The 27,331-nt window shown below is 35.6% G+C and overlaps 2 protein-coding genes across 4 annotated transcripts; one reads left to right on the forward strand and one right to left on the reverse strand.

Moving 5' to 3' along the window:
- Positions 1-661: 661 nt before the first annotated feature.
- Positions 662-7,788, reverse strand: LOC137392318 (ubiquitin-conjugating enzyme E2 G1-like). The gene is made up of 4 exons (XM_068078998.1): positions 7,566-7,788; positions 2,660-2,762; positions 1,611-1,708; positions 662-1,043 (listed from the first exon to the last, which is right to left on the reverse strand). The coding sequence occupies exons 1-4, from the start codon at positions 7,609-7,611 to the stop codon at positions 787-789; spliced, it is 504 nt and encodes a 167-aa protein (XP_067935099.1). The 5' UTR covers positions 7,612-7,788; the 3' UTR covers positions 662-786.
- A 186-nt stretch (positions 7,789-7,974) lies between these two features.
- Positions 7,975-26,466, forward strand: LOC137390052 (RNA-binding motif, single-stranded-interacting protein 2-like). Of its 3 annotated transcripts, none has more exons than XM_068076291.1 (11): positions 7,975-8,132; positions 8,537-8,667; positions 12,942-13,106; positions 15,768-15,941; positions 16,148-16,319; positions 17,346-17,452; positions 18,706-18,832; positions 20,602-20,803; positions 21,205-21,451; positions 23,695-23,847; positions 25,197-26,466. In XM_068076291.1, exons 2-11 carry the CDS (start codon positions 8,545-8,547, stop codon positions 25,200-25,202), a joined length of 1,476 nt encoding a protein of 491 aa, XP_067932392.1. In that variant the 5' UTR covers positions 7,975-8,132; positions 8,537-8,544; the 3' UTR covers positions 25,203-26,466. The 3 variants fall into 3 exon arrangements, with proteins under 3 accessions (XP_067932392.1, XP_067932394.1, XP_067932393.1); XM_068076293.1 differs by having other exon boundaries at positions 20,602-20,797; XM_068076292.1 differs by lacking the exon at positions 7,975-8,132 and having other exon boundaries at positions 8,196-8,667.
- The last annotated feature ends 865 nt before the right edge of the window (positions 26,467-27,331 follow it).

Raw genomic sequence — 27,331 nt, forward strand, 5'->3', positions numbered from 1 at the left:
TTTTTCTATGACATGCACTTGAATTGTTCATGAAACAGGAACATATAATACTTACCAACTGCTTAAAGTTGTATAATAAATAATTATGATTGTTTAAAGCTAACATTCGGAGTTTTCCATTCTTAAAGAATAAATGTATATGGACAATTCTGCTACACTCGTACTTCAGCACGAATTTAAATTTTGTACGCGCCACCCACAAAGTAGCATGATATAATCAGACAACAGGGTGAACATGTGTTCAGAAACATTCTCATAAAAAGCAAAGCTTTTAAAGTAAAAGCTAACATGGCGTATGCCTTCAGTGTGTGGACTTATGACACCTATTTGTAAAGCAATAATGTTCAAATCGATCTAAAGGCAGATGGCAAACCTTCACTAATTGTTTTGTAACTAATTGTAGTTACTGCCAATGTATGCATAACATATCAAAGTATTTTTTTATCCTAGCTTGAGCTCTAAAATTATGTGTTCTGTGTTCATCAAACAGTTAATGCATGACAACGGAGGTTGAAAGTTAGCTATATTAAATATACTTGCAAGAGCTATAACAAGTCAGAAACTGACTGTAAAAACATTACTGAACTTTCAGTGTTTAAATATTTAGTGTTTTATTTGTGACACTGTTGGATTAGAGCGAAACAATGAGATAGGACCCTAGCCATGTGTGCAAAATAGCTTCTATGTACGTACATTTTGTGATACTGTTAAGAGGCACCATCCTTTATCACGCCGGCGCGGTTGCCAGGCATACGCAGCAATAATTAAACAAGCAAATGCATATTATCAAAGTTCCTCTTGACTACGACGCACACATTTCACAACTTTCTTTTTAAAACTATCAGGAAATTCTCTCCATTCTTTGGCAGCGTCCACATTGGCAGGTGATTCGTCATTGGGATCGGCAAGCATAGATATAACACTAATAAGTATGGTTTCAACAGTATGTATGGGTAGCCATCTCTCTGCTGCTTTTTCATACCCATAGTTATCATCTCCAGGTTCATGCAGGATTGATATGCATACATCCCCATTTTTATCGACTAAAACAAATGATCGAAAAAACAAATGATAAACATATATTGTAAAATGCTATTTACGCTTCAATAGATTTTCAGGGTACATTGATAGCAAATATGTGACTGAGAGTTAACCTTCCTTGGTGCAACATGCTTTTAGAATGACCACATGGTTTGTTGTTCTTTATTTATAGAAAAAAAAACTAAAGAATTTTGAGTGTTTCCAAAAAATAAATCCAACCACACCACGATCAAGTAACTCTCTATTTGTTTTATAAACAAATGAATGCTAACAATGAACTATGAGTGATATCAATGTGCAAAACAATAAAATAAACAGAAGTAAAGAACTTTTGTATTGTATTTATAACAAAACAAGTAATTATAGCTTTTGCATGCCACTTTACAAGGTCATTTAGTAACTGTCACAAGGACCTCTAGGCATAGTCTGATACAGCATCTTTATGAGAAAGACGATTTCTTTTTGTATTTATGTGTGAGCACCCCCAATAAACAACAAAAAGAGCTTTGCAGTTGCCAGCAATGAAACTTCCCCTTTTTTTTTAATGAAAATGAATAACTGGAACTCACTATTAGGATGCCAGATCTCGCTGACGAATGTGAGCTTGGGTGGCCGATCTGGATATTCCTTTGGAAATATTAAGTGAGCTTTAAAGTAACCTCCTTCACTGTAAAAGCATGAAATTTCTTTTTAATAAATCAGGAGCATAGAAAATAACTTCATACGTATTATATTCAACATTTTTAGCCTTCTTCTATAACTAGCAGATAACCTTGCAAATACTACATATAATAGTATCAAAATAAGCATCGAAGCGACTGGTAGCACTTTTTTAACACTGATAACCAATAATAAACCTTCAGATAGTGTCCAGGTTTACCAACTGATAATTAAGAAGTGCGCCAGCAACACAAACCTGTCTTACCTACTTTTAACACTCACATTCTAAGTTTCACACAATAGTCAGATTGCTTTAGAAGCTCACTAGGTGTCAGATAACAACTGAAATCCTGCAAAAATTGTACACGCTGACAACAAAAAATACCCAAGTCAGATCAAGACTGAAGTCTGGACAACTTACGGCTCAAATAAAGAGGGATTGTCCATGCCAACCAATGTCAAGCATTTTTAAGCTATTTAATCCAAATCGAGGATATTTTGGGAGTTCATCGATAAATCTTTTGACGCAAACCATGATTTAACAATGTCACTTACGTTACTTATGTCGACTGCAATCATGCCTGACAAGCAAGTACTTTGAAACGACCTCATTTAGTCCATATTGCAGTCGAGTGATAAGCACAGAAAAATCAAACAGACAATTAGAATAGAAATTTCTAATGTTGCATGAAAATGTACAATAAAACTAGCAAAGGTCTTTTTTCGTCATTAATTCGTTACGTCAATCATTTAATTTATGGTAATCGAGTGTCAACCAACTGGAGTACGAGTAGAAAAGTTAAGTGGTAAGAACATAAAACGATCCCAAATCTGCTTAGCTGGATTTCAAAATGTTAACAGCTACTTGACACGCTTCATTGCTTGACCAGCAAAATGCTGAAATAGAAGTTTGTAAAACACTGCACACAAACCATTGTGGGATTACTAAAATACATACTAATTAGTATCAGGAGGTCCATAGATAACTACTTCCCATCTGTATATATCTTCATCATCGATTAAACCTGCCGAAAAGCCCTCCGTACAACTTTTGTTCAGCTCTAGAATAAGACAAAAAAGACAACAGTCATCACTTATGATGTGGTATAAGTAGCAGCATCCTAACACAGTTACCAACTGTAAATAAATATACTAATATGAAAAACAAATTGCACTTACAATAAGGTTCATCCATAGAGGTGATTATTAGCCAGAGCTTAGCTTTAAATTAATAGTTTAAAGGTGCCATTAGTTCTGACTTTCTTTGTAATACAGAGCAGCCATGTTAAAAAATTGCTTCTTTGCAGAATAATTCTCACCGCCCAATGCGCTAAAATAATTGATAACAATGTCAGATCACCAATTTTTCTTGGTAAAAAACGGTTGGTCCCTACTATTATGAACAATAAACCTGAACTAATCAAGCTCTTAAAAGATACATTGAAATAGTTCTTCTTGTTGACTGGCTTTATATTAAAAATAAATGATTACGTAGTGAGTTGCTAATTTTTGGTTGATTGCGGATATTTCAACTATAGCAAGTATTGTCTTGGAGGGCAGCTAACTTAAACAATACAATAGAACCAGCAACTATCATGCTCGAGTTCTCCAGCGACGACTATTATTTTGTAGGCTATCATGCATATTTTTTATGAACCAACTTGCACACTAAGATACTAAAAACATTCCTGGTGGAAAAACCTTCATCTTACATGATGATGGTGCATCTAACAACACAGAGCAGAAATTTGCTTACCAAGGGGCACATGTTGATTGGCATTTGTTGTATTACAGGAACAATGAACATAATGTTGACTAGTTGAAATTTATTGGCACATAATAAACACTGCACTACAATGCATTATACATGTAAAAAGTTACTATCGTGATAGTTTTCAAACAGCTTGCAAACTGAAACTGGCTATGTGCATATATATCTCATCTCCTAAGCCAAAATAAAATCAAGTCTCTGGTGTAATACTCCATAGTGCTTGATAGGCACAAAAATATCCCGAGTATTAGAACCAAAGAAAATGTAATTAGTGCTCCATATGTATCAAGGTATTTTGAATGAGTCAAGCAAGACTATCACAAAAGATTGTTTCAAAATATATTTTTTTATGTGATATGATGGTCTCTGTACAAATATACTCGAGACATATTAACAAAGTCATCTAGTTTTCGGGAAGGCTCCCTTCTCAACAGTTTTTTTGTCAAAATAGGACTTAAATTTCTTCACTAACTGCTTTTTAGTTTGGCTTGTCTACTAAACTAAGAGCCCTGACTAGAAATTGGTATGACAGCAATCCCTTTGGACACCTTAACTGCCATTCTTCTGATGTTGTCATTAGACATGCCGATAACAATTTCGTAACATCCGCTGTCCCTGATCACAGCTGGCTGTCCTTTCCCAACTGGATAAATAATCTTGATTCATAAAAACTGTTATGGTTGGTCTTCACCCACTCCTTATAGTTACTTTCTTTAGAACATGTCGTGATGACGAATACAAAGCTAAATTATCAAAAAGACTTAAAATGTAGGTTACAACTCAGCAGCAATTCATCTAGAGAATAACCTTCATGGGGAGATGTTAAGCAGGCCAGCAACGCCGGATAAGAATCACACCGCTTGAGTAAAATCTTTGTAGTTTGGGTAGCCCCTTCACCAGGTCCATCACCTCATGGATGATAGGGCCTGCTAGTAACATGAAAGAACTGATAGGATTGGCTGAATATTCAAAACTGTTCACCTGCATAATGCATACTGCAACTCATTGTAGGAGATCTTACAATGTGAAATCACAAACCAAAAATATTTTCTTCAAATGATTTATGACATTAGTTGAATTTAGTTCAAGCAAAATTTCTCCTAAAACCCTCAACTGAGATTCTGCCATATATTGTGAAACCAATCTAACCTCAACAATTGTCACGGTCTCTCTGGTGCAGCAGCTAGTCTCAGTGGCTCTACTAGCTTGCTCAATTCATCACTGCAAGATCTCCACGACTTGACCATCTTCCCAACTGTCTTATTCCTCTAGGCGACTTTTGTGTTTCAGCTAAACATTGTGATGACCAAATGTGCAATGTGAATGTCCTAGGATCTAGACCTAGTAATCCTTTGCTGATGGTAAGAAGCCTGGGTCTCACAAACCGAGGTCTGATGAAAATGTCACTGGTTAAAAAAAGTAGGCCAACCCTCTCTTGCCTTAGTAAATCCATGACATTGGACAAAACTTCGTTTTTGTTTTGCTTTGACCTCATACCTTTCAGTGTATCTACTAACCATCAAAATATGACGAACGTATTTCCTTACCATCTAGTGTTCCTCATTAATGACCACAAAGTTTGCTGACCAAAACTGTCACCAACTCATACATTAGGTGGTGTTGAAAAAAAAATACTTCGCCGTGTTGAAACAGCAATATTGCTGTCGAGAAATAATATGCTTAATTTAAATATATTGATAGTCATTCATGTTTCAACATATTTTTGAAATCAGTTTCATTCTGGCATTGGGTTGAACCTTTGTTTCACCCAGTACCATGACATTAATCCATATGGATTACCATACTATAGTTCTAAGGAACTAGCCTTCAAATATCTCCAGAGCACTGCACAGCCTTTCTGAGGCAGACGGCACCTTTGTTCTCTGTGTGCTGTAATGTAGTTAAATAGCTAGGACTCTGTCAATGGGATCTGACAAGAAACACCACTGCCTTCATTTTTGGAGAACATTTTGCAAAACCTAATACAGTCAGACTGCTATCTTCTGTGACTATGAGATGAATTTATTTAACTCTGTGTAACAAACGCAGATCTCAAGAGTAGTAAGGCTTTTTAAAAACCTTCATTGGCACTATCCATGGTGTAGTAGCTGTAACGAGTATGATAGCACCACCCTTGACCATTTTGTTCGCGGCCTCGTTAATCTCTAGTGGTAAAAATCCACTAGACGAAAATTATAGATAGGAAACGATTTTGCCCTATCTCTAAGCATAAGGTGATAAGGCTTTTCAACATTTCCAACCCTATGATTAACTTCTTGTCACCACTTGTCATTTTGTACCTATATGGTAGTTGAAGCAGTTCACAAACTGCCCTGTTTGACAAATCAGAATTTAGTTCCTCAAATACAGTGTGCGCAAGGTCAGCATTTGCAACCTCTTGCTCAGTTGTAAACATACCTCACCTTAATACTGTAAACACATTTGAGACCTGACAGTTTCACGTTGAACTTCTTGATTACAATGTTTTGGTCCACAAAAAGTGAGGGAAGACCCAATGTCTAACTTAGAACTTATCATTTGACATGGATAGTATTTTTCCCTAGAGTATTAACAGTGTTTAACTTGGCACCATCCGAGCAGAATAACAGTTTGTTCCTTATTAACGAGGTCAGACTTTTGAAATAGAAAACGCTCTGCCAAGAGCTTTACCATGACCAAATACACACCTTTATGGTGTCCTTATTCTGAAAGATTGAGAGAAATTCTTAGCAACTTAATACCTTTACTAATTTCGGATTGTAGTACACGTTGAATTGTTTTCAATCCAACTTTCGACTTCCTATCATTGCTGCATGCCTCTAGCATGCCCTCGGTCATTGTAAACTCTATCTGGTATAGATTTTATGAACAATCTTCCTACCACATGGTGGAACAAAGCAAATTTGCATCCTTTGAATGCTTCATCTGAACCAATAGCTAAAAGATAATCATGGAATGTCTGCATCTAACATCACCATTCCTGTTACAAGTCAACTAACTGCTCACGAATTCAACTGCTGCAAACGATGAATGCTTCCTATCATCCAAACCAGCCAGCTCCCTCCATGTTATGGATCAATAACTCCCACCTTTGTGGAGCAATAATAATGACGATAATGTTGGTAACTAGTTACATTATTGGTTAAATATGAAAACAACATTACACTAAATTAAATATTTAGAGTAGTTAATACAACAATAACCTTGCTAGTTCCTAGAACTTTATAAACTAAAACTGTCTTCTCCCAACTTATGAGGTTTCAACATAATAAATACCATGATAATCACTAAGCAACACAGGCGAAATGTCAATAGCAGTTATACATGTTTACAACAGTATTCTATAGGTGTAATTTTGTGTCAACACATTGAATATCAATACAAGCAAAAACAACCAGCCATTATAGGTAGTCAATGATATGAATTATCATTCTAATTTTTAAATCTTTAATCCCCTTGAATGTGAAGATTTGGTTATACTAATCTTGATTTGCATCAAAGATCGAGACACATCAACAGCTTATTTTGATTGCATATATATATAGTTACAAGACCTAGTTGGCCTATAAAAATAATTGCGTGCAGAAAGAGCATTTTCGTTTGGGAGTACCTTCATCAGCAGGTTCCTCAACCGGGTATATTTCCTATAATCCTACACGCAGATATCTCCAGAAATTTTTGCCTAGCTCCAGCATATTCTGCAGTCTTCTAAAATGTTTCATAGATTTGAAAAAAGCCTACTACAATCTCATTTTTGTTGTGTTGTTTATTGGGATGAAAAGCAACAATGTTTTTTTATTAGTATACCCTAATGCTATCACTTTGTTCGACAATAAAAAAAGTGCGTAAAACACTTTAAAGAGCGTTATTTGTCATAATGCGACAAAAACGCCAAGAATGGGCAATCAGAAGAGGTGTTGTTCTCCATTGACCTTGTCCTAAGTTTTATATTACAATAAACCTGTATAGCATATTTACAACTAAAGACTTTTAGTCATTTGTGTAAACTTCAATTACAAAATTTACAACTACCCAAGAGGTGGTGCGAATCACACAAGAGGCGCCTACCAATGTAAAACTTATGACATAATACCTGCGAGCTGTTTTCGCAATAGCAAAGCACCACGTTCCTCTGTCATCAATGTTACTTAACGTGCAATTAAGGAACCAAAAACCTATGTAGATTTAAATTTTTTAAACGTCTGGTTTCGGTGATGCCTGAGTGCTGCGTGAAAACATCAGAAAATCCTATGCGATTTATAAAAATATGGTTAGCTAGAAGCTAATCGTCGGCATTGCTGTGAGCTCAATGAACTATTTTCCGCCAGAGGGCACTACACGATTGTTCTTAGGCCAATAGACGCCATCGTAACATTTCTAGGTTTATAACCACGCCTTTAATAAACGAACCTACCAATCATACGATTACTATCTTGCCGCTTATTGGTGTAAACAAGGTGAACGGCAGATTCTATCTTCTTCGTTAAGAAGACAACATCCTAATTTAATTTCTATAATTATTTCGAGGCAACCTTAAATTAAGTAATAGGATCGAATGTGTCGCAAAATCCGCTTGCGTAGAAAATTGTAAAATACTATTACTTTTACTTTTAAGTGTATTGTGAATACTAAGATTCGTGATTATCGTATAAATAAGAAGGTAATAAGTGCTACCAGGAAGATAAGAAATTCGGTTTTAGCTGGCATCTTGCGTTGGTACATTGCTAGTGTTGATAATACAATTGTTAGCTTTTTATCTGCCTAAATTAGCTATTTTGGTTCCTATGGGCTATTCAAGCCAATTCAATAGTTGATTTCATTGGAGCTTATATTGTTATTGATTTCGTTCACGTTCATAGAGATATTGCCATAATCTTATCTTCTATATTTTCAACATACGTTTTCATTTGATACTTATCGATATTGTTTAGCCACTCAATTATTTGTCGTGTTATGAATAACAACAATGACAAGCACCGGAGTTTATATTAGCGTCGTGTGATGACGATTTGATGCAGCTTTGCTAGCTAAATGAAACAAATACTTCATTACGGTTTTTTGTAGAACACAGCATGAGTGCTTCAGTAAGTAGCGCAGAATCGCCTCAGCAAGAGTCAAATAATCAACGGATAAATGGAGAAAATGACCCAACCAGTATTGTGGATAACTCAACAGCATCGTTAGAGTCAGGAAAGGTTTGTTCAACTTAGTATGATAAAACTGGCCATTTCACAAAAAAGCTTACTGTGCATTGGACAGCCAAAATAGCAGCAGTCTTTTTTTTTTAAATTTCGTTAGAAAAAAACTGAATTTAGGGTTTTTTTATCCTCTTAACTGAGTTGCCGTAGTATATTCAATATATATATATCATAAAATTCTAATTGCTTGAAACTCAAGCAATTAGAATTTTATGTTATATATATTGAATATACTATATTATATATATGTTATTTTCAATTGTTTGTTAGCTTTTGAACTGCTCTAAAAATAACTCTCAAAACGTTTCACTTATAGCTGAAACTTGAATACTCTTTGTTTATGAGATGTAAAAACAATAGAAATCGTTTTCGAAGAGGCTTGCTATAACTATAATTCTACCAACACAACCCGTTTCTTCAGCTATGCTTAATGATAGGCATACTGAGATTATATGTAACCAGCAATACAAAAGTGGGAACCTTCTAGGTCATTTCAGCAATCACAGTTATGCTGTGATGATTTGTTAATATGTCGTCAATGTATGTGGATGATTAGTAAATGATACTTCTGTTATGGATAATAACTGTAACAGTGTAAAACAATCTACTATTCATGACACCCAAAAATACATAATGTCCAACATTTGCAACATTTGCTCCAAAATACTTTCCAATGTACAATGTTTGAGGCATCACAGTTTTACTTCTGAAATTGAATAGGTTTTAGAAAACTAAAAATAAAACAAGAATATTGAAATTTATAATGAAAATAAAAAGCCTAGTTAGTTTGCCATTCACTCAGTCTAAGTTAAAGTCAGTTATGTCGCATATCTCTATCATCACCTTTACCTGCTCATTCACCTAGTCTAAATTAAACTCAGACTACATATATCTATCATCACCTTTACCTTCTCATCGATTAACCTCCACAGTTGTGTGTCTTTCAGGTGAACCTCTTTTTTATGTTTACTACTTTATTAATCTCTTTTCTTATTCAAGTTTTGAAATAGTTTTGTATAGCATTCTTGTTTTGATATTATGTGGTATCACAAATTATTGTCAATGTTTGCACCGTGGAATGAATTAAATCAATTCACATTGTATTTTAGTGATATTGGTTTCAACATCAACGGTTTTGCCATTGAACCAGCTCTTGAATGAATTAAATGTATAGTATGTATAATGAACTCAAATACAACTCGATAGCCTGTTTTATTTTCCTGGGTCATGGTTATGTGTACCCTGACACAGGGCATGGTTGAAGGGATTGGTTTAAATAAAGGAAAGCTTTTATATATAATATGAGTTTATATTGTTCAAGAGAGTTGTTAGAATGAGAATATTTTCTTGGGATCATGAAACACTGAAGCAGTTTTTGTGCTAGAGGCAATAATCAGCCAGACTAATAGCTTATTGCTTATCAAAATATCAATTGTTTGTTTTCGTGTAATAAATTGTTTCAAAAATTGTCATAAAATGTATTTATTGGCTTTATTGGCTGTCAAAGCTGTCATTTTTGCTCTTCGAAAAAATAATGTCACTAGTAAAATATAAATACCGATATCACTTTCCTGAGGACTATTTCATTTTGCTAAAAATTGGTCTGCGTAATATATTCTGTAGACATATATTGTTAATTAGATTCATTACCAATATCATAAGCCAACAATTTTAAAAACTTTGTAAAAGATATTCTGGTCTAAAATGACTTTGACCCATAGTTTACAAGCTTCTGCTATAGGAGATGGGTTGAAAAATACAATGCCACCCTTTAATTGACCGCCACCTCTATTTGATCACCATCTCGACATTCTTTGATCTTTCTCTTGATCAGTAGAAAAGTGTCTACAAAATGGTACTAATAATGACTAGATTACATCAATAACATTTAATTCTTTTGTTGTTGCTGTAGTGGTTGCTGTGATTTTAGTGACGGTGTATCTTAGAAGATCGATCGTCACAATCATCAGAACTATGTTCTGATTCGAAGTCACTATGGTCTAAATCCGATCCGTTGTCATCAGATTCGTCCATACCGTGTTTTACAATCTTTAAAGCATTTTGATGAACAATGAGAATACTTTTCTGGAACACGACTTATTAGCAGCCATTGTTATGGCATATCGAAGTCCATTTTCCAACTCCAAAGCTTGACGATTTCATCTGCAAAACTGGCTCCAAATATTGCTCATAATAATAAAACTGAAAGCGAAACCATCGAAATAATTAATAACCATTGCCAGTTAATATCATCTACTCAAAGTAGTTTCTTGTTTAATTCAATCTGATACTTCTACGTATATGAAAAACGGTTTAGCAAAATGCTAAGGCTGATGGCATTGCTGTCGCTGTACCTGAAGGAGAGTTTCAAATATAGGCAACATTAGCATTGCTTCGCCCATAAATAGATTAAATATATTTTTTCAAAATTCTGACAAGCCAGTCGAAAAATACAGCACCATCCTCTATTTGAACAGCACCTCTAATAAAACGTCACTTTAGGGGAAGGATTAAAAAATACAATGCCTTGGCGTTCAAATAGAAGTTCTATGGTATGCTAGAATATGCTTGTCTTATTTCATGCACAGCGTTGTTGTCTTGTTCTCTTAGATTTTACATGTTGGTCACCACTTAAAGACTTAGACTGATTACCAGTTGAATACAGCAATCCTGCTTACTATCACTGTGTTTCCATGAGACGGTTAAGAGTTGTGTTTCCATGACACGGTAAATTCACATGTTTGTGTCATCCGCAAAATGGAAACAGCAAAAATCTGCAAGTTGAGCGAGTTTTATTACTCGCTTTTCAACCGAATGTTTCGTGCTTGTGAAATATGGAGACAGCTCTTACGAATGATGAACGACAATGCCGACACGTTATTTCATTTTAAACATTTTCCACACTTTAATAGTTCTTGTTTTGGTTTAAACAGCTACGAATGTGTTGCTCTGGTATAGAAATCCTTTTCTTTTTAACAAAACGTCTGCATTAATCGGCATCATGTGAATGTTCATTGAAATGCTTATCTCAAGGTAACTTAACATGCGCACAACTCCAAATCTGTATCATCCGTATCATGGAAACACAACTCTTAACCGTATCATGGAAACACAGTGTATTATACTTACATGGGGTTATTGGGAACATCATACTTGACACATGACATTCTTAAATTTCAAGTGCGGCATTTGAATGACATAGAGGTAGCTTTATTATTAGCTTTGGACATTTCTGGTCGATATTCCTTAGCTTGTTTTTGTTATTTTCACTTTTTTGTACCTCAAATTGAAATTACCAACATGAATACATGCTAATTTTGACAAAGCTGCCTTATAAGCCGAAAGCAATTGTGGTTTCTGGTGCTAGCCGGATGGCTGCAGTGTGAAAAAAGGGCTCCATTTTGTTCTCCTGTGGCATGCTCCGTGGAGTAGCTAATCGTTTCATATGACAACGGTATTTGTCTGCATACATCACACGCGCTGTAGCTATTACTCTTCAAACAGGTGGGCAACGCACAGCTATAAATCATGGAATGCATGCACTGTATACTTCAATAATGGTCACCGGTGAATCATGGGATGATTGTGGTTTTTGGGTGCATTGCAATACTATATTGCAGTATTAATAGATGAAAACCGCAATAGTAGTGGCACCGTGCCGGCGTTGGCGAGATGTTTACATATCTGTTTCAGTTCAACTCAGTATGTTGATAAGTTTGTATGGACTTTGACTATTTATTCTGAAATTCTATCGATGTGTTGTACTTCACAGTGGGTATGTGCAAAATTGCATCATTCAAGCTAAAGGAAACGACAAGCAGGCAATATCTGATGCACTCAATCATCAGTTTGGCCAAATAACTTTGTGAGCGGGACTGTCATTCTTAGGCCATTAGACTTGGCTAGTACATTTTCCATGAGTTTTTGAGTCTCACTTACATCCGGTTGAATAGACCGATTGCGCTGATAGTTGTTAGGACTGTCAGAGTTACCTTATCTCCATAGATATCAAGTTGTAGATTAAGATTCTACCTGCTCGCTTAATCCATGCGGTTTGCGCTTGCAATTCAGACTGTATTGAATAAATTTTATTGTATTTCAAATGTCTTTTATTTACGTAACACTTTATCGTGCATCTCCAAACTTCACTGTCATTTGCACTCATGTAACCAGATTTTTAGAATATCTAGAAATATGACATCTCAGTAGTTAGTTACCGATTACTAAATCACTGGATTCTAGTTGTTGTTCTCAAATGAAGTGTTTTACAGGCAATACCTGGTGCGAGTGCCAATCAAGGTAGCAGCGCTGGTGTAAGCGAGACTCCACATCCTCCCTCTGCTCCAATAACCTCTCCAGGCCAATCGGATAGTACAATTACTAGCAGCGGAGAGGGAGTCATGTCGGCGCCCCGCACTCATCAGGGAAACCCTCCGGTATGCTGGAAATGTTTGTGTCCTTGTATTCCGAATATTAAGCTCTAGTCACACAGTAACCGATCTATGGTTTCATAAGTGGACATATTTCAACTAAAGGCTGGTTCACACTTTATCGCCGTATCTTGGCGTTGATGCCACAATATTTAGGCGATCATCGATAATAACACCGTTCATAATATCACAAGCCCATCCGCATTTGCATCAGCAAATTCTCCGTGACGTACTGTTCTCATTTTTCTCTCTAATTTTTGCGAAGAAACCTCTTGGTAGAAACCTCATCAAAAACGGAAATAAATAAATCACACTATCCGCCACTACGAATTGCTATCGCCGAAATAGTTCACATTGTATAAGCTGTCATCGATGCTCAGTGAAATATCCGCGTTGCTTCATCGATACTATCCGTCCCCAGTGCACGTAGTCGATGGTGAACGTCGAAAGGACAATGCCGACACTCTGGTGATACAGTGTGAATTAGGCTTTAAGCAACCTAAGTTTATGATAAACAGTCGCGTAGAGTAGAACTGAACTCACAATCAGCTCAATAAACTTTTATTTAAGGCAAATAGGCAAGGGTATGGTTGAATGAAATATTTGGTTGTCAAAAAATATTTACAATGTTTGAAACAAAAGTCTGGATGCTATAACTGCAACAAAACATTTGACTAGTCAGTTACTACAAATTTAGAGAGTTTAGACACTGCCTGTTTGTTGATGGTTATTTACAGCTAGTGGTTGTTGAAGTTGTCACCAAATAGACAGCTAAACAAGTAGTGTTGTTCCAGGCATGAGACTTTACAATAAAGAACAATAAAGAAACTGTTGAAATATTAAATTGTCAAATGAATTCCTTTTTGGATGCTATTCGTCTTTGAGCTATTTTTGTAATCAATTGAATGTTGGAACAACGAAGTTGCTGACATGTCGGTAAATATTTATAAATATATTTTAAAACCTTTGGAATGTTAAACATTGGGTATAATATAGTAATCATATGATAACTTCGCACACAAAGGTTGTGTCTAATACCTTCCAGGCTCAACTTGGCCAATTATGGCGAAGCTAAATATTGCAGTTTCTGTCGAAGGTTTACTCTGGAGCAGTGCTGGACACTGGTAATAAAACTTGTAGGAGTTGCGAGTTTATCTTCTCTCGAGTATCTAGTAATAGAGATTTTGAGCATTTCGGTCTTGGGGGTTCGGGCTTTGACTTGCGAGTTTGGGTTTTGTTACACGGACCCGTCGAGTAGAGTAGACAAAAACTCACTCTATTGCGCCCTGCTCTCTAAACACTGTTTAATAACCTGCCTGTTAACCCTTTGAACACTGGCCTTATTTGTCATTGCATGCTAGTGACTTTATTATAACTATTATTAATAACTTTTGTTATACATGTATATATCTGAACATGCTCATGATACAATGATATTTGGTGAAACACTAGTAAAAAAGTCGGGCAACCCACAGCAAATGTCATCAAACAAAAAAAACAGTACTTTATCATTATTTGGACTAAAACTATAAAAGTTTGTACGATTTTAAAAAACTCGTAAAAACATTTCCAGTAGCATCTTATCCATTGAGCACATGTTCATCATTATTTTATGACTCAAAATATACTGGAAAATTGTAATTAGTATTATAAAGTTCTTTATTTGCATCACAATCATTCATGACCTACCAACAAACAAGTCGTGTCAATTTTTTCGCGATGTCATTCAAACAAAGTTTATTATTAAAACAAAGGAAGTAGGTAAAGATATTTTAAAACTGTTACAAATGAGAGTAAAACTTGGTCTGATATCTTGTGCAAAAATTAATTTGATTGATTTACGCTGTTACTTAGAAACGGCTTTCGTAAACAAAGCCATGTGAATTCCGGAATTCCGGCCGATAGAGATTCTGACAAGGGGTTCAAACGTCAAAAGGTTAAGGCTGCAAGCACGAATATCAGTCGTTAGAAAGTAGTAGAAAACAAAAAATAACTGAATAGAATTATAATTGCTTTGTACATTTTAAAATATGTCCGATGTTTGGAAATTTTAGACATAAAACTCGTATCAACAAACCTGATAACCGAAAAACTTGTTGGCCAAGAAGTATTCGTGCCAAGCACTACTCTAGAGTTCTGTTAGCACCGAATTCAAACGTCTCTACTGAATTTTTACCGAGTCTATTGTTAGCCTGGCTAACATATTTTACTATGAGGCTTGTTACAAGCTGGAGTTGATAGTATAACACTATGATGACCATTTTGCATGCCATCTGCATAAAATATTTGGACTTTGGCAAAGGTTAGAATGCAGAGACTCATTGTCACCCAAATTGGTTGTTGTAGGCTAGTTCATTAGTGCTGTCTGACGCCTGACTTGAGGTAACAGAGTTTTGGCAAGTGATTTCAGACGTCATTTATCAGCTGCTTCATCAGCCATGACATAGCATTGCAGCGAACTGTCAATCTTTACTTTCAATTGTATTACTCTATGCATATATAAAGGTGATGTTATACCAATGCTAAGGTTGCAGCTAGCCTCGCTATAAGCAGCACAACGATATGCAAGAAGAACCTCATGCGTGGTATTATCCTTTGCACAATAGACGAATATTACATACCCGTAGTGTTCTTCATAAAGACAGCTCGCGCCCTCTTTTTTTCTAGATAAGTAATAGAGGAGGTATCGTCTCCGTTGGACGATCAGGAATGGTGGGTGGTGCTAGTGGAGGTGGTCATAGTCCCAGTTCTGGTGGTTGGAACTCCTACAGCAACCGGCCTCCCCATACTAGATATAACAATGAGATGCCATCTGCTTCAAACTATGGGAATTATTCTCAGGTAGGCATGCCTTCTTCTCACAACAAGCTTACCGCTCGATTAACCCAGCGTGTTAAAAGTATTATACTTCTTCAAAACTTGCTTCTTAGCTTGTGTTTTCCTGGCAATATGATTTGAGTCACTTTTCACTGCAAGTATATTGATTAGGAAAAATCATTGGTAAATAACAGGCTTCATCTCTGTTTCTTGGTCTATGGTTCCTGCAGGGCCGACAGTACGGACACCAAGGTGGAGGTGACTCGGTGAGTAAAACAAACCTTTACATTCGAGGTCTACTACCCAGTACGACTGATCGAGATCTTCACTCGCTATGTCAGGGATATGGAAATATCAGGTCTACGAAAGCCATTGTAGACCAGCTCACAAATAAATGCAAAGGTGAGGAAAGAGTTTATCTTTTCACTCCATTCTTTCACCGGATTAGTTTCATTTGTAAACAGGCCATTCGTATGGATATTTATCTTATGCATTACTTGATTATCATATAAACCTGAAAGTATTAGCTCTACATCTGTTTGGTGTACTAATTGTACATATGGATACTGTTTGGTATACTAGTTGTACATATGGAATGCTGATTGGTGTACTAGTTGTACATATTGATACTGTTTGGTATACTAGTTGTACGTATGGATACTGTTTGGTATACTAGTTGTACATATGGATACTGCTTAGTATACTAATCGTACATATTGATACTGTTTGGTGTACTAATTGTACATATGGATACTGTTTGATATACTACAGTGCTGTGCGAAATTATGAGACGCCCTCAATTTTTTTGAAAAATCATATGTCTATTTGGATTTTTGATTGCTTTTACAGTCTCAAGTTTCCATTTAGTCCTTACAATATGCATATCAACAGTCTCAGAGTTTTGTACTAAAGAGAATCGTATAAAGTGCGACTATGTGCATTGTACATTGACGCCAATCTTTTTAGCTAATCAACTTATCACACTTTGTAGTTTTTAAATGACATCTTATTACCAATATCAAAATTAACTTAAATGGTTGGTAAATTAATATTTTATTGTTATATCGTAATATAATAAACAGATGAATAAAATATGATAAGAAATTAATTAATAAATGTTCTAAAATTTAATTAATCACACTTTGCTTTGATTAGATATGTCTTACTTTAATTTGGTGCCATTAATCCGTTAATTAAATTTAGTTAATGGTTTAACACATATTTGTTAGATTTTGCACAGCACTGTATTTGTACATCTCAATGGTTAAAAATTGGTTATACACACTCTTTATAACGCTTTTCACCAGCTTATCAAGTCAAATTCCTTTGTTTTTCATGTAAACTATGTATAACAGACATTGATTTCATCGTCTAAAATGTATTTATATCTTATGCGAGATTAAATGAACAACACTATTTTTCTCGTAGGCTATGGGTTTGTCGACTTTGAAAAGCCTGCCGATGCGGAGAGAGCTGTGGCAAACCTTCAGCAGACTGGCATGCAAGCGCAGATGGCCAAAGTGAGGGAGAGCTCGGTGAGCACTGCTTTTGTTTGTTATATGTTGAGTTATGTTGACTTCGTCTTACGATGAATCACTCTAGCTGCTATGTTTATACCTCATGTCTGTAGTATGTAATGCTGGTTAAGATTTCACAGATGTATTTCAGCATCGTTTCTACTAGTTTAGCATCACTTAGTTGTTTTAAAACACCAATAGTAAACAAAGAGTGGTAATTATTTAGTTATTCTTGATTAACAAAACCTTTCTGCATCCCGTACTCTGATATTTGAAGACGCTGTCTAACTGATAATTGCTCAACATTCACCAATTGTTTGTTGCATTTTCTTGCAAATGCAAATTGAGATTTAGTTATATTACTGCTCTACTGTATGCCAGTAAAGTATTTCATACAGCCCAGGCATGAAACTGTTTTAATGAGAGATGCTAATGGCTATTGGTGTTCTACATTGTTCCCAGGGAAGAGAGTACATTAAAGATACTCAACCTGTTCATCAAATGCTCCAAATAACAAACTTTTATATATAGAGTACTAGTTCATACACACTCAGCTATAGAAGGCAGCTCATTGTAAGTTACAAAGAGTTGCCCACTCTTTTTTTGATGGATGTTAGAATGAAAGAAAAAACGGTTGATGATTTTATGTTTATTCAAATGTTAGCATTAATGGCAGAAAAACTTTGCTGAAAAGATGTTCACCAAGCATTCTGTGAACAGACATGGAATTTCCTTGTTGCTTCATTGAATATGATCAGCGGTTACAGTGATTTGCTAAGCCTAGACAGGGGCCATGTCTCTAGCACCTGTTTAGCTAGTCAACAAGTTAGTCACACACACTCTATTACTATTTAGCACTTCCTTGAGTGCCTCGTGTGTATCATGGCATAATGATAAAAGACAATAGTTAGACTGTACAATCGAATGTCCCAGGAATTAATAACAATAGAAAGGAACTCGGGAGAATATTCTTTAGGAACCCCATTCTTATTGGTAGATAATGAATTTCCGCGTTTGCGCATAGTCCACTCCCATAATTATAGGCTGTTATTTTAGACTTCTCCCCTAGTATGACAGTACCTAGTAATCTTCTTATTGAAGCATTTGTGGTGAGGTTTTATCAATACAATAAATCATTTAAAATACTACTCACTGGATTAAAAATAAAAACCATATTAATAGTGTCGATTATTTTGCATTAGTATTCAGTTCAAATGATTTAGAAAATCAACTATTGGTCTATTGTTGTTAAATTTAGTTTTTTTTCTTAGGCTCAGGATCAAGATCCAACAAACCTATACATGGCCAATCTACCTGAATACGTTGATGAGAATGTATTGGAAGGACTGGTTAGGAACTTTGGCAATGTTGTAAGCGTTAGGATACTTCGAGACAGCAGTAAGTCGTGTCAGTATATGTCAACTTCATGGCGTAGAAGCCTTTGAAGTGATAGAAATATTTTATGTGGGCCTAGTAACTACCAATATCGATGCAACATTAAATAACCTAATTCTGGTCAGTTCTTTTGGAATTGGACAATTCCTACAAACTAGTCATCACCCGTGATTCTACAGCAAATTGTTTCAATTCACCAAATGTAAATCATAGAGAGTTGTCTTCTTTTGTGCGGATAGTTAATTTTGGCTTTTCAATAATCATTTGATCTAACCATCGCTTAACCGAAGGGGTAATCTGATAAGTACTTGGCATTGACATGACTTCCACTCCACCGTCTTATGTCTTTGTTCTCTTTGTTGCATTTTTGCTGTTTGAAATATTTGCGTAGAGTTTTATAAGAAGCAGAAACCAACCATTTTTATTTTACCATTATAAACTAAAGAAAGTATGTCGATACTAGTTTATATAGACTGAGTACCTTTGATGGGTGCTGATAGTAACCCAGCTTATTTGTATGAGTTTTTATGTCTTCTATGGGTATCCTTGACTTCTGCTGTCCTTCATGCAGGTAGACGGGTAGTCACATAGCATTATTGGAGTACAGGAATCTCGCGCTGCTTCGTGGCTCATCAGCTGCGGTTTCAGTACTTCGTGGTTAAAAAATGTTCATTAAAAATAAAAGAAAGTTAAATGAAAAACACATAAAAAATTTAAATACATTAATTACATAAATCTCATAAATTACAAACATGTGGCTTCCTTCTCACAACGAACCCAGTTAATCACAAATAAGAATATTCAGACGAGACGATGTCCAAACTGCTCCCGTACCGTGTAAATGCATTCTCTGGCTTAAAATAGGGGGACTGCAGTTGAAATACAAACGGAAAGTCAATAAGAAAACTTCAATTTACATACTTATTATACAGGAAATTTATACAATATGTTTAGAAAGCATTGCAGTGTTCTGGTGTTAAAATTTTGTCTCGTACATATGAGCTATAGTGATGAGCCGAGTAATACAATGTAGAATGCTAGTAGGGATAAACTTCAACTAAATAATGGTACATGTGTGAAGTTGAGCCTGGGTACCCTCTTTTCATTTCAATCAAGGATAATACTATCATTAATCATTTTTTTTGACTGCAGTCTAGTCTATTTATTACCTAATAGCGATGATGTTCCTACTGTTTAGCTTGCCCAAATTTACCAACAGCCAGTAATTACACTCATGAAGATTTGTCTACTCGTTAAAGCTTATTGATAACTATCACTTGAAGCTGGCAATCAGCCAGGCAGATTTTTTATGGCAGCATTTCTTTTTTGTTCTGCTGTTCTGTTGCGTCAGAGTATTTTATTTTATAATTGCTACCAGTTTGTGTATATGTAGCTAAGTTACCTAAAGCCGTGTTTCTACAGCGCTTGACACACGGTTTACATGAACCCGACAAAAGTTTCAACAAATAAAAACCTAAGCCATTTGCCTTCCGGAGTTCAAAATTTACTAGAATTGGAAAACGAATGTTGCTAGACTGTCTCCAAAGGCCAAGCAGATCAACAATGTCATTGGCCTTTGGAGGCCAATAACATTGTTGATCTGATCATTCAACAATGTATGCTAGCATGAAGAATGCAGGATTTTCTACTCCACATTTCCTCTTCTATATTTTTAAGGAAATTACCCTTTTGGTTGTTGTCACTTGTCCCAATCCGTTAAGTATTCTCAGTTACCAGCCACGCTTTGATACCAGTTTATATATTCATTACAGCGGGCAAGTCGAGAAATGTTGGTTTTTGTCGCATGGACAGCAAAGAGATATGTGAGCGAATTATCTTTGATTTGAACAAGAAACCTCTAGCACCTGGTCAGGAACCTCTCCTGGTGAAGTTTGCCGACTCTGGTCATAGAAAAAAAAGGGATTTCCGGAACCAGCATGCACTCATGGGCTATGAGGCCGCAATTCAGTATGGGTATTTACTTTACTATATCCCAGGCTAGTCTTGCGACATTGACATCCAATGTCAATGTCTTGGATGTCAATGTCGCATTGACATCCAAGGTCAATAGTAATCATATTTGTTGTTCCTGTTGACTGTGTTCCTTGCTGATTTTTGGAAATTTTCCAAAGTTTTCTTCGTAGCTTTTTGTATAGGTGTGAATCATTTGCAGTAATGCTGTGATTTGAGTGAAATATAGCTCTGTGATTTTATCAGCTCAAGATTCACACAAAGTTCAGCGTAAACACCCTTGTTTCTGATCACTCTACTAAGGTATCATTCGCACACCATATTTCACACTGTTGACATACCAGGCACAACTGCTGTTATATGTGTTCCCTGTCTTTACCTGTGTTAGCTGTCTTCACCTGCAGGCCGATGGCGGGACAGATGATGCCACAAGGCATGAATGCCAGATATTCAATGCCTGTTACCAACCAGTCTAATTATCTGTCTAATGCTGCCCCTGCTGGCAGCTGGCCAGGTATGCCTATATATCCACAAGTCGCTATGTCACCTGTCAACCCTGTCACCTCCATGCAAAGTAACATCATTGACCCTACGACGACCTTGTTGGCTTCACAGCTTGGCCAGATGCAGATCGCACCTGCAGCACCCAACGTAGGTTGCTAACATTTGCATACTTAATTGCAAGCTGACATGATTAAACAGACATTAAACTGGCATTGCTTGGCTCACAGGCAGGTACAACAGATACACTGCATGTAAAAAGATAATTTTTAAAGTTACCTTATTCCGCACAGCAACTAACCAGCATATGCGTCTAAAGCTAAGGTACTTATACTATGATATGTTAATACTAACGCTATGTTAATGATATGTTAATACTAACGCTATGTTAATGATATGTTAACACAATGATTTATTAATGTTAATTTTTATAAAAGCTAGCACCATGCTATTTCTCTAAGTGTTAAATATGCTTTCTGAAGCCTTGTACCGTGGTAAATGGCAGGTAAAATTACACTCTGAAGCCTTGTACCGTGGTAAATGGCAGGTAAAATTACACTCTGAAGCCTTGTACCACGGTAAATGGCAGGTAAAATTACACTCTGAAGCCTTGTACCATGGTAAATGGCAGGTAAAATTACACTCTGAAGCCTTGTACCACGGTAAATGGCAGGTAAAATTACACTCTGAAGCCTTGTACCACGGTAACTGGCAGGTAAAATTACACTCTGAAGCCTTGTATCACGGTAAATGGCAGGTAAAATTACACTCTGAAGCCTTGTATCACGGTAAATGGCAGGTAAAATTACACTCTGAAGCCTTGTACCATGGTAAATGGCAGGTAAAATTACACTCTGAAGCCTTGTACCATGGTAAATGGCAGGTAAAATTACACCCTCGAAGCATAAATATTGACTGCTTTGTGGTTTGGGCGAGCATTAACATTTCACACAAAATATTTTTTTGATAAAAACAAATTTGTTACTACAGCTCATGAGTGGTTAAAAAGTTATGTTGACTCATTTTATACAGCAGTAATACAATACATTTATCATTTACTGTTTATCGTTGGCTTTGATATGATAAGTTCACAAAACCAGTCATGAATAAATGTGTTATGCTACTTCTGAAAAATAAAGCCCTCGGACCCCCTACTCGTAGAGGTATGCATAAGGGTATGCGATTGTAGTAGACTTGAGGCGTTTGAATTGCAATCGCATCTTTTGCAATTGTAGGAGCAATTAGGCTGTTTTTGTGTTTATTGGTGTACATAGCTGTACACGATAACCTAGTCGGGTAGAATTTGTTGACACAGGCGTGGTAATGCATCAGCAAAAGCTGTTGTCGGAAATCTTGATAAAAATATTAATTCTTTAATAACTGAAAACTTGCTTTATAACAAATATACTCTGTCCATTTTAACATGCATCTTTGGATTTGTTCACTTGTAGATGATAGGGTAATTAATTGTGATGATTGTATATTAGTCAATGCATCATATATAAGATAACTCCAACTTTTTAGTTTTGTGTAGGATTGAGCAAATGTTTATCATATATTCCAATTCGCAATAGAAATTTTCATAAATTTTTTTCTCATGTTTCCCGTGGAATGCGTAAAATATCTGAAAGCACCGTAAGAACAAAACTCAACAAATACTTCTTTTCTAAGAATTAAAAAATTTCACGTTTCCTTCCACCCCAATGTATATTTAGATTGTTAAGTTTTTTGCCAATTTTTTTTAATTTTTATGAAATTTTAAAGTCATGAGCACTTTAGTAAATCGAAAATCTTCACACAGTTTGCTGTTTTCATGAAGACAATTGTAAGTGATCACTCCATAAATATCAATTTTCACAGCGATCCCTGTTTGATTCGTATTACTGTTTTTCTCTGCTTTGAAATTGACTAATAGTACCCTTCTATGGGTAAAGATAAATATAAATACAAATATTTTAGTCTTTTTTGATCCATTAAGGGTCTTTCGGTGTGTGTAATCTATTTTGTGTTTTGTCTCTACTACAACAGTTATTCACATCAATTTGATATAACACATTTAATTACGTATGCGCTATCTTGATTTTAAATTTGATAACTATAAAAATTTTAATTTTGTACCAAATTGTTAAATGTAAGTAGTCTCTGACAAATCAGTAGCCTTGTAAATCTGTAGCCATAACCAAATAGGTTAGTATTTGTGTAACATGCATTAGCTCATGAACTGAATGCGCCATTAGAATGGTTATAATAGCTATGCTACGAACTCTGAGTTGGGTACAATTTCCTGCCTACTGCATGAAGCCGTGTCTCTAAAAAGAAAAGCAACTTCTCATGCGTATGGATCTACAGAGAGCATTGCAGTTGTCTCTGATGCTGGTTTGGACATGTTTCAGTATGGCATGCAACAGAGTCAGCAGACTTACCAACAAATATATCAGGGCCAGGGAATGATCCCTCAGCAATATCAGTATGATATGTCTGCTTCACCTCCCAACCATCTTACCCACACAGGCCTTGAGGAACACAACTATCAAAACTTTAATCAGGCAAGCATTTATACTTTAGTCTGTGTAATTCCTTTTCAATGTGAATTCTATTGGAGTTTTTGCTATTTTGATATTTTAGTTGTCAAATGGCGAGCCATAAGTACAAACGCATTTCAAAATACCAAGCTAATCAGTTCCGTATCTGCTTCATATGTCAAACTATGTGGCAACACATAGTTTGACAAAAGTACATCGTATTTTGTTTAATTTGTTCTAGAGCTCCAAAACGGCAGTATATACTGCAAGTAATTACATATAGCATTAAAATAAATGCGGGAAGTGATACTATGGGAACAAACCAAATTCAAGTTTAAATGATATTAAAAAACTAAATTAATAATCAATAAAAGGGAGTTGTTATTACCTTACCTTAGGGACATGTGGATGGAAGTGTAGACTTGAATAGTAGTGGGTTCAGTGGCAGTTTTTGGTAAAAATGTGCGGCACAACTTAGTCTAACTAACACAAAGTATTTTTTTTAGATTCAATGAATCGATAAATTTTGTAGTATTGTTTGTTTTATTTTTCAATTTCTATCAGCTAATATTTTTTTACAAAACTGTCACGTTTCATGAATTTTTGGGCATCATGCATTTTAAGTTTGTAGGTCAAAACAGATGTTTACTAAAGTTTTATGTTGTATGCCCAAAGGTTTTTTTGAAGTGAAGTCTTTATTTTGAAATGTTTTATGGCAAATAACTAGTAGATTATCTTTAATGAAACTGTGAATTAAAAGGATAAACGGCTTCAAAAGTCATCCTTTTATTGTTGTAGTGGTTTTCTATGATTAACTCTAGTAACAAAGCTTTGGTCTTCAAAAACATGAAGTGTTTAATGTTTGGTTTACAACTTACAAATGATATATCTAAATTTTATGTGTATCATTTGTAAGAGATTTGATAGTTAAGATGGAATAAAGGACAGTAAAATACAAAAACAACATTCCATAGATGGATAAGATTATTATGGCTCAGGTTGATGAGCAGTTTGAATAACCTTGAAATCATACTGTCATAATGACATTGGTGGAATATTTCTTGAGGCTAGTAAGGCTGGCTGTAAGAGCAAAATATTTTTTGTTTTTTGTGCGCAGTAAATAAGAGTAAAGTTACAAAATAGTTTTAAATAGTACTGGTCATAATCTACTGTTTTAATGATAGTCTTTACAATATCCTACAGCCGCTATATAATAGCCATCACCTTCACTAGGTCAAGTTCTTGCAGGTGACTGTCATTAATGTTTGTAGTTACTGTGACCAGTAAGCAAGTCCATTCATGCATCTCTCCTGCTATCTTTTGAAGAATTCGATGTTGATGTATTATAACACACTGCTTGTTTTCTTTTGCAGATGTAGAACGAGGTTGAATGATATGCACTGCAAACCGCAAGAGACTCTATCCCGGTCACTCACTACTAAATATCCTTTAGGCAAATCTATTAGGCGATAAATCTAGCTTTTATCTAGGTACGCATTTTTGGTCATTTTTACAAATGTTGCTAGTAAGAATCGACTTCGCAGACTATTTTTAATGGGTGAAGTATGTTTCGTAATTTATTTCGTGTCAGCATTGTAAGAACAGTATTTAAGTGTGGCAAGTAGCCCGGATATACTAGTATGTATTATTAAGGCAGGACTAGGAGGGAGTTATTGGCTAGGCAGCATCTGTTAACATCTTATACGTATAGTACAGCATGCAGTTATTATTATACCATCACAGGTGCTTCAGTTCTTCTTTGTACATAGAATTTGCCTCTCTACACATTTTCTCTAACTTTCTAGGTAGAATATATAATGTGTGTTAATTTAATTCGTAACAATCATTTGGTTATTTGGAACAGTGTAAACTCTTTGTGGCAGACCTTACTTTTATGTTTTCTACTGATTTAAACTAAAGCATGACAGTGCTGTTGGCATAGAGGGCCATTAGTAATTCGGAGACTGTTGATCATAGTACCAACTCTCGACTGTTTGGTGAGTCTAAGGTTTTAAATGGCTCCCAAAGACTTACACCGTTAAGTTTTGCAGTTGTTGGAATTTTACCTCATTTTTGGTAGCGTTTGATTACGTATCTTTAAATTAATCCGTGTTGAACCTTTACTACAATTGTTTATGCTTGGAGTATGAGAAGGTTTTTATAACTCGAATACTCACAGAGACAATGTATTGTTCAGTTTTATTATCTTTGTAAGATACCCATTCATGACCTATAAAGCCATGAACCTGTGCTTTTTATTTTGCTGCAACTCCCGATTCAATCCTTAAAACAATATGTTCAAGTTCTTTCCAAAGAGATGTTATCGCTCAAATCTTTTACTTTAGCACACCAGTCATCCTATCATGATGTATACCGCATGGATATCTTGATGTTTTTTTACTTGGGACTATTTCATTTCGAAAGGGAAATAGTGATGTATTTTTCTATGAAGTGTGTTGATCGTATGTGTTAGTTAGCACTAGTCGGTACATTTGTATTGGTTTGGTACCACCTCTCATGAACAAAAGGATCTCAGTGCATAACTTAAAAGTGTGACATTTGACTTCAGCATGACTGGTTAGTTACCAATGGCCATTGTGTTTGAACTTGGTGTACATAAATATAATTGTGAATTAAAACAGTCATCTGAGTCATATTTCTTCACTGCGTCCTGTGTTTTCTACCAAGTGCATCCTGCTTCAACCAAAATTATAGCATGCTCTCATCAAAGTTCACTTTGTAGTTGAGGCAAGACAATATATCTTTCAGGGTTATGACCATTACGAAAATCCTTCTGACAAGTACTCACTGATGCCCAAATGTAAAACATTGTAGTTGTGTTGTAGTTGCATTAAATTCTTGTAGTTATTATTGTTATTATTAGATCATTGTAGTTCCATTAGATTTTTGCCTGGATATCTATGTACATGTAGTTGCATTAGCAGTGCAGTAGTAGTGAGCAAGTCACAGCCATGCAGTATAGTTGCATTATGTTCTTTTCCTACTGCGCAGTATGCAGTATACATGCAGTAGAACTCACTTCTAATACACAGTAAACAGTATTGGTGCAGGAGTAGTATTACCTACTGCTCAGTGTGCAAAACGGAGAGCATTGCGAGTGCGTGTTTCGCAGTGCAAACCGCAGTAGGCGCTTTGGCATTACACTGTGCATACATTCACAGCATTTTGTCGGGAACACTCATCACAGAAAAAAGTATTGAGTTGACTTGGTGTCAACCATAACACAATTGCAAGATGTGACTGCTGTTCAAACTCGAGTATGAGTAGGCAAGCACATTGATCACAATTAGTATGTTGTATATGGTTGAAATAGAAAACTACAAATTTTCAATATAATGGTAATGAAAATACAAAACAAAGATTCCAGTTTAATCGATTGGAATGATGATAATGCCTGATTCCTTATTCCGGAGTGATATGGGGTTTAGAGCGCAAGTTCTAGAACTTGCTGAACGTAACATCTGACAAGTTTTTTACATTGCAATAC

This window comes from Watersipora subatra, chromosome 3 (assembly GCF_963576615.1).
Source record: "Watersipora subatra chromosome 3, tzWatSuba1.1, whole genome shotgun sequence".
Classification (NCBI taxonomy): Eukaryota; Metazoa; Bryozoa; class Gymnolaemata; order Cheilostomatida; family Watersiporidae; genus Watersipora; species Watersipora subatra.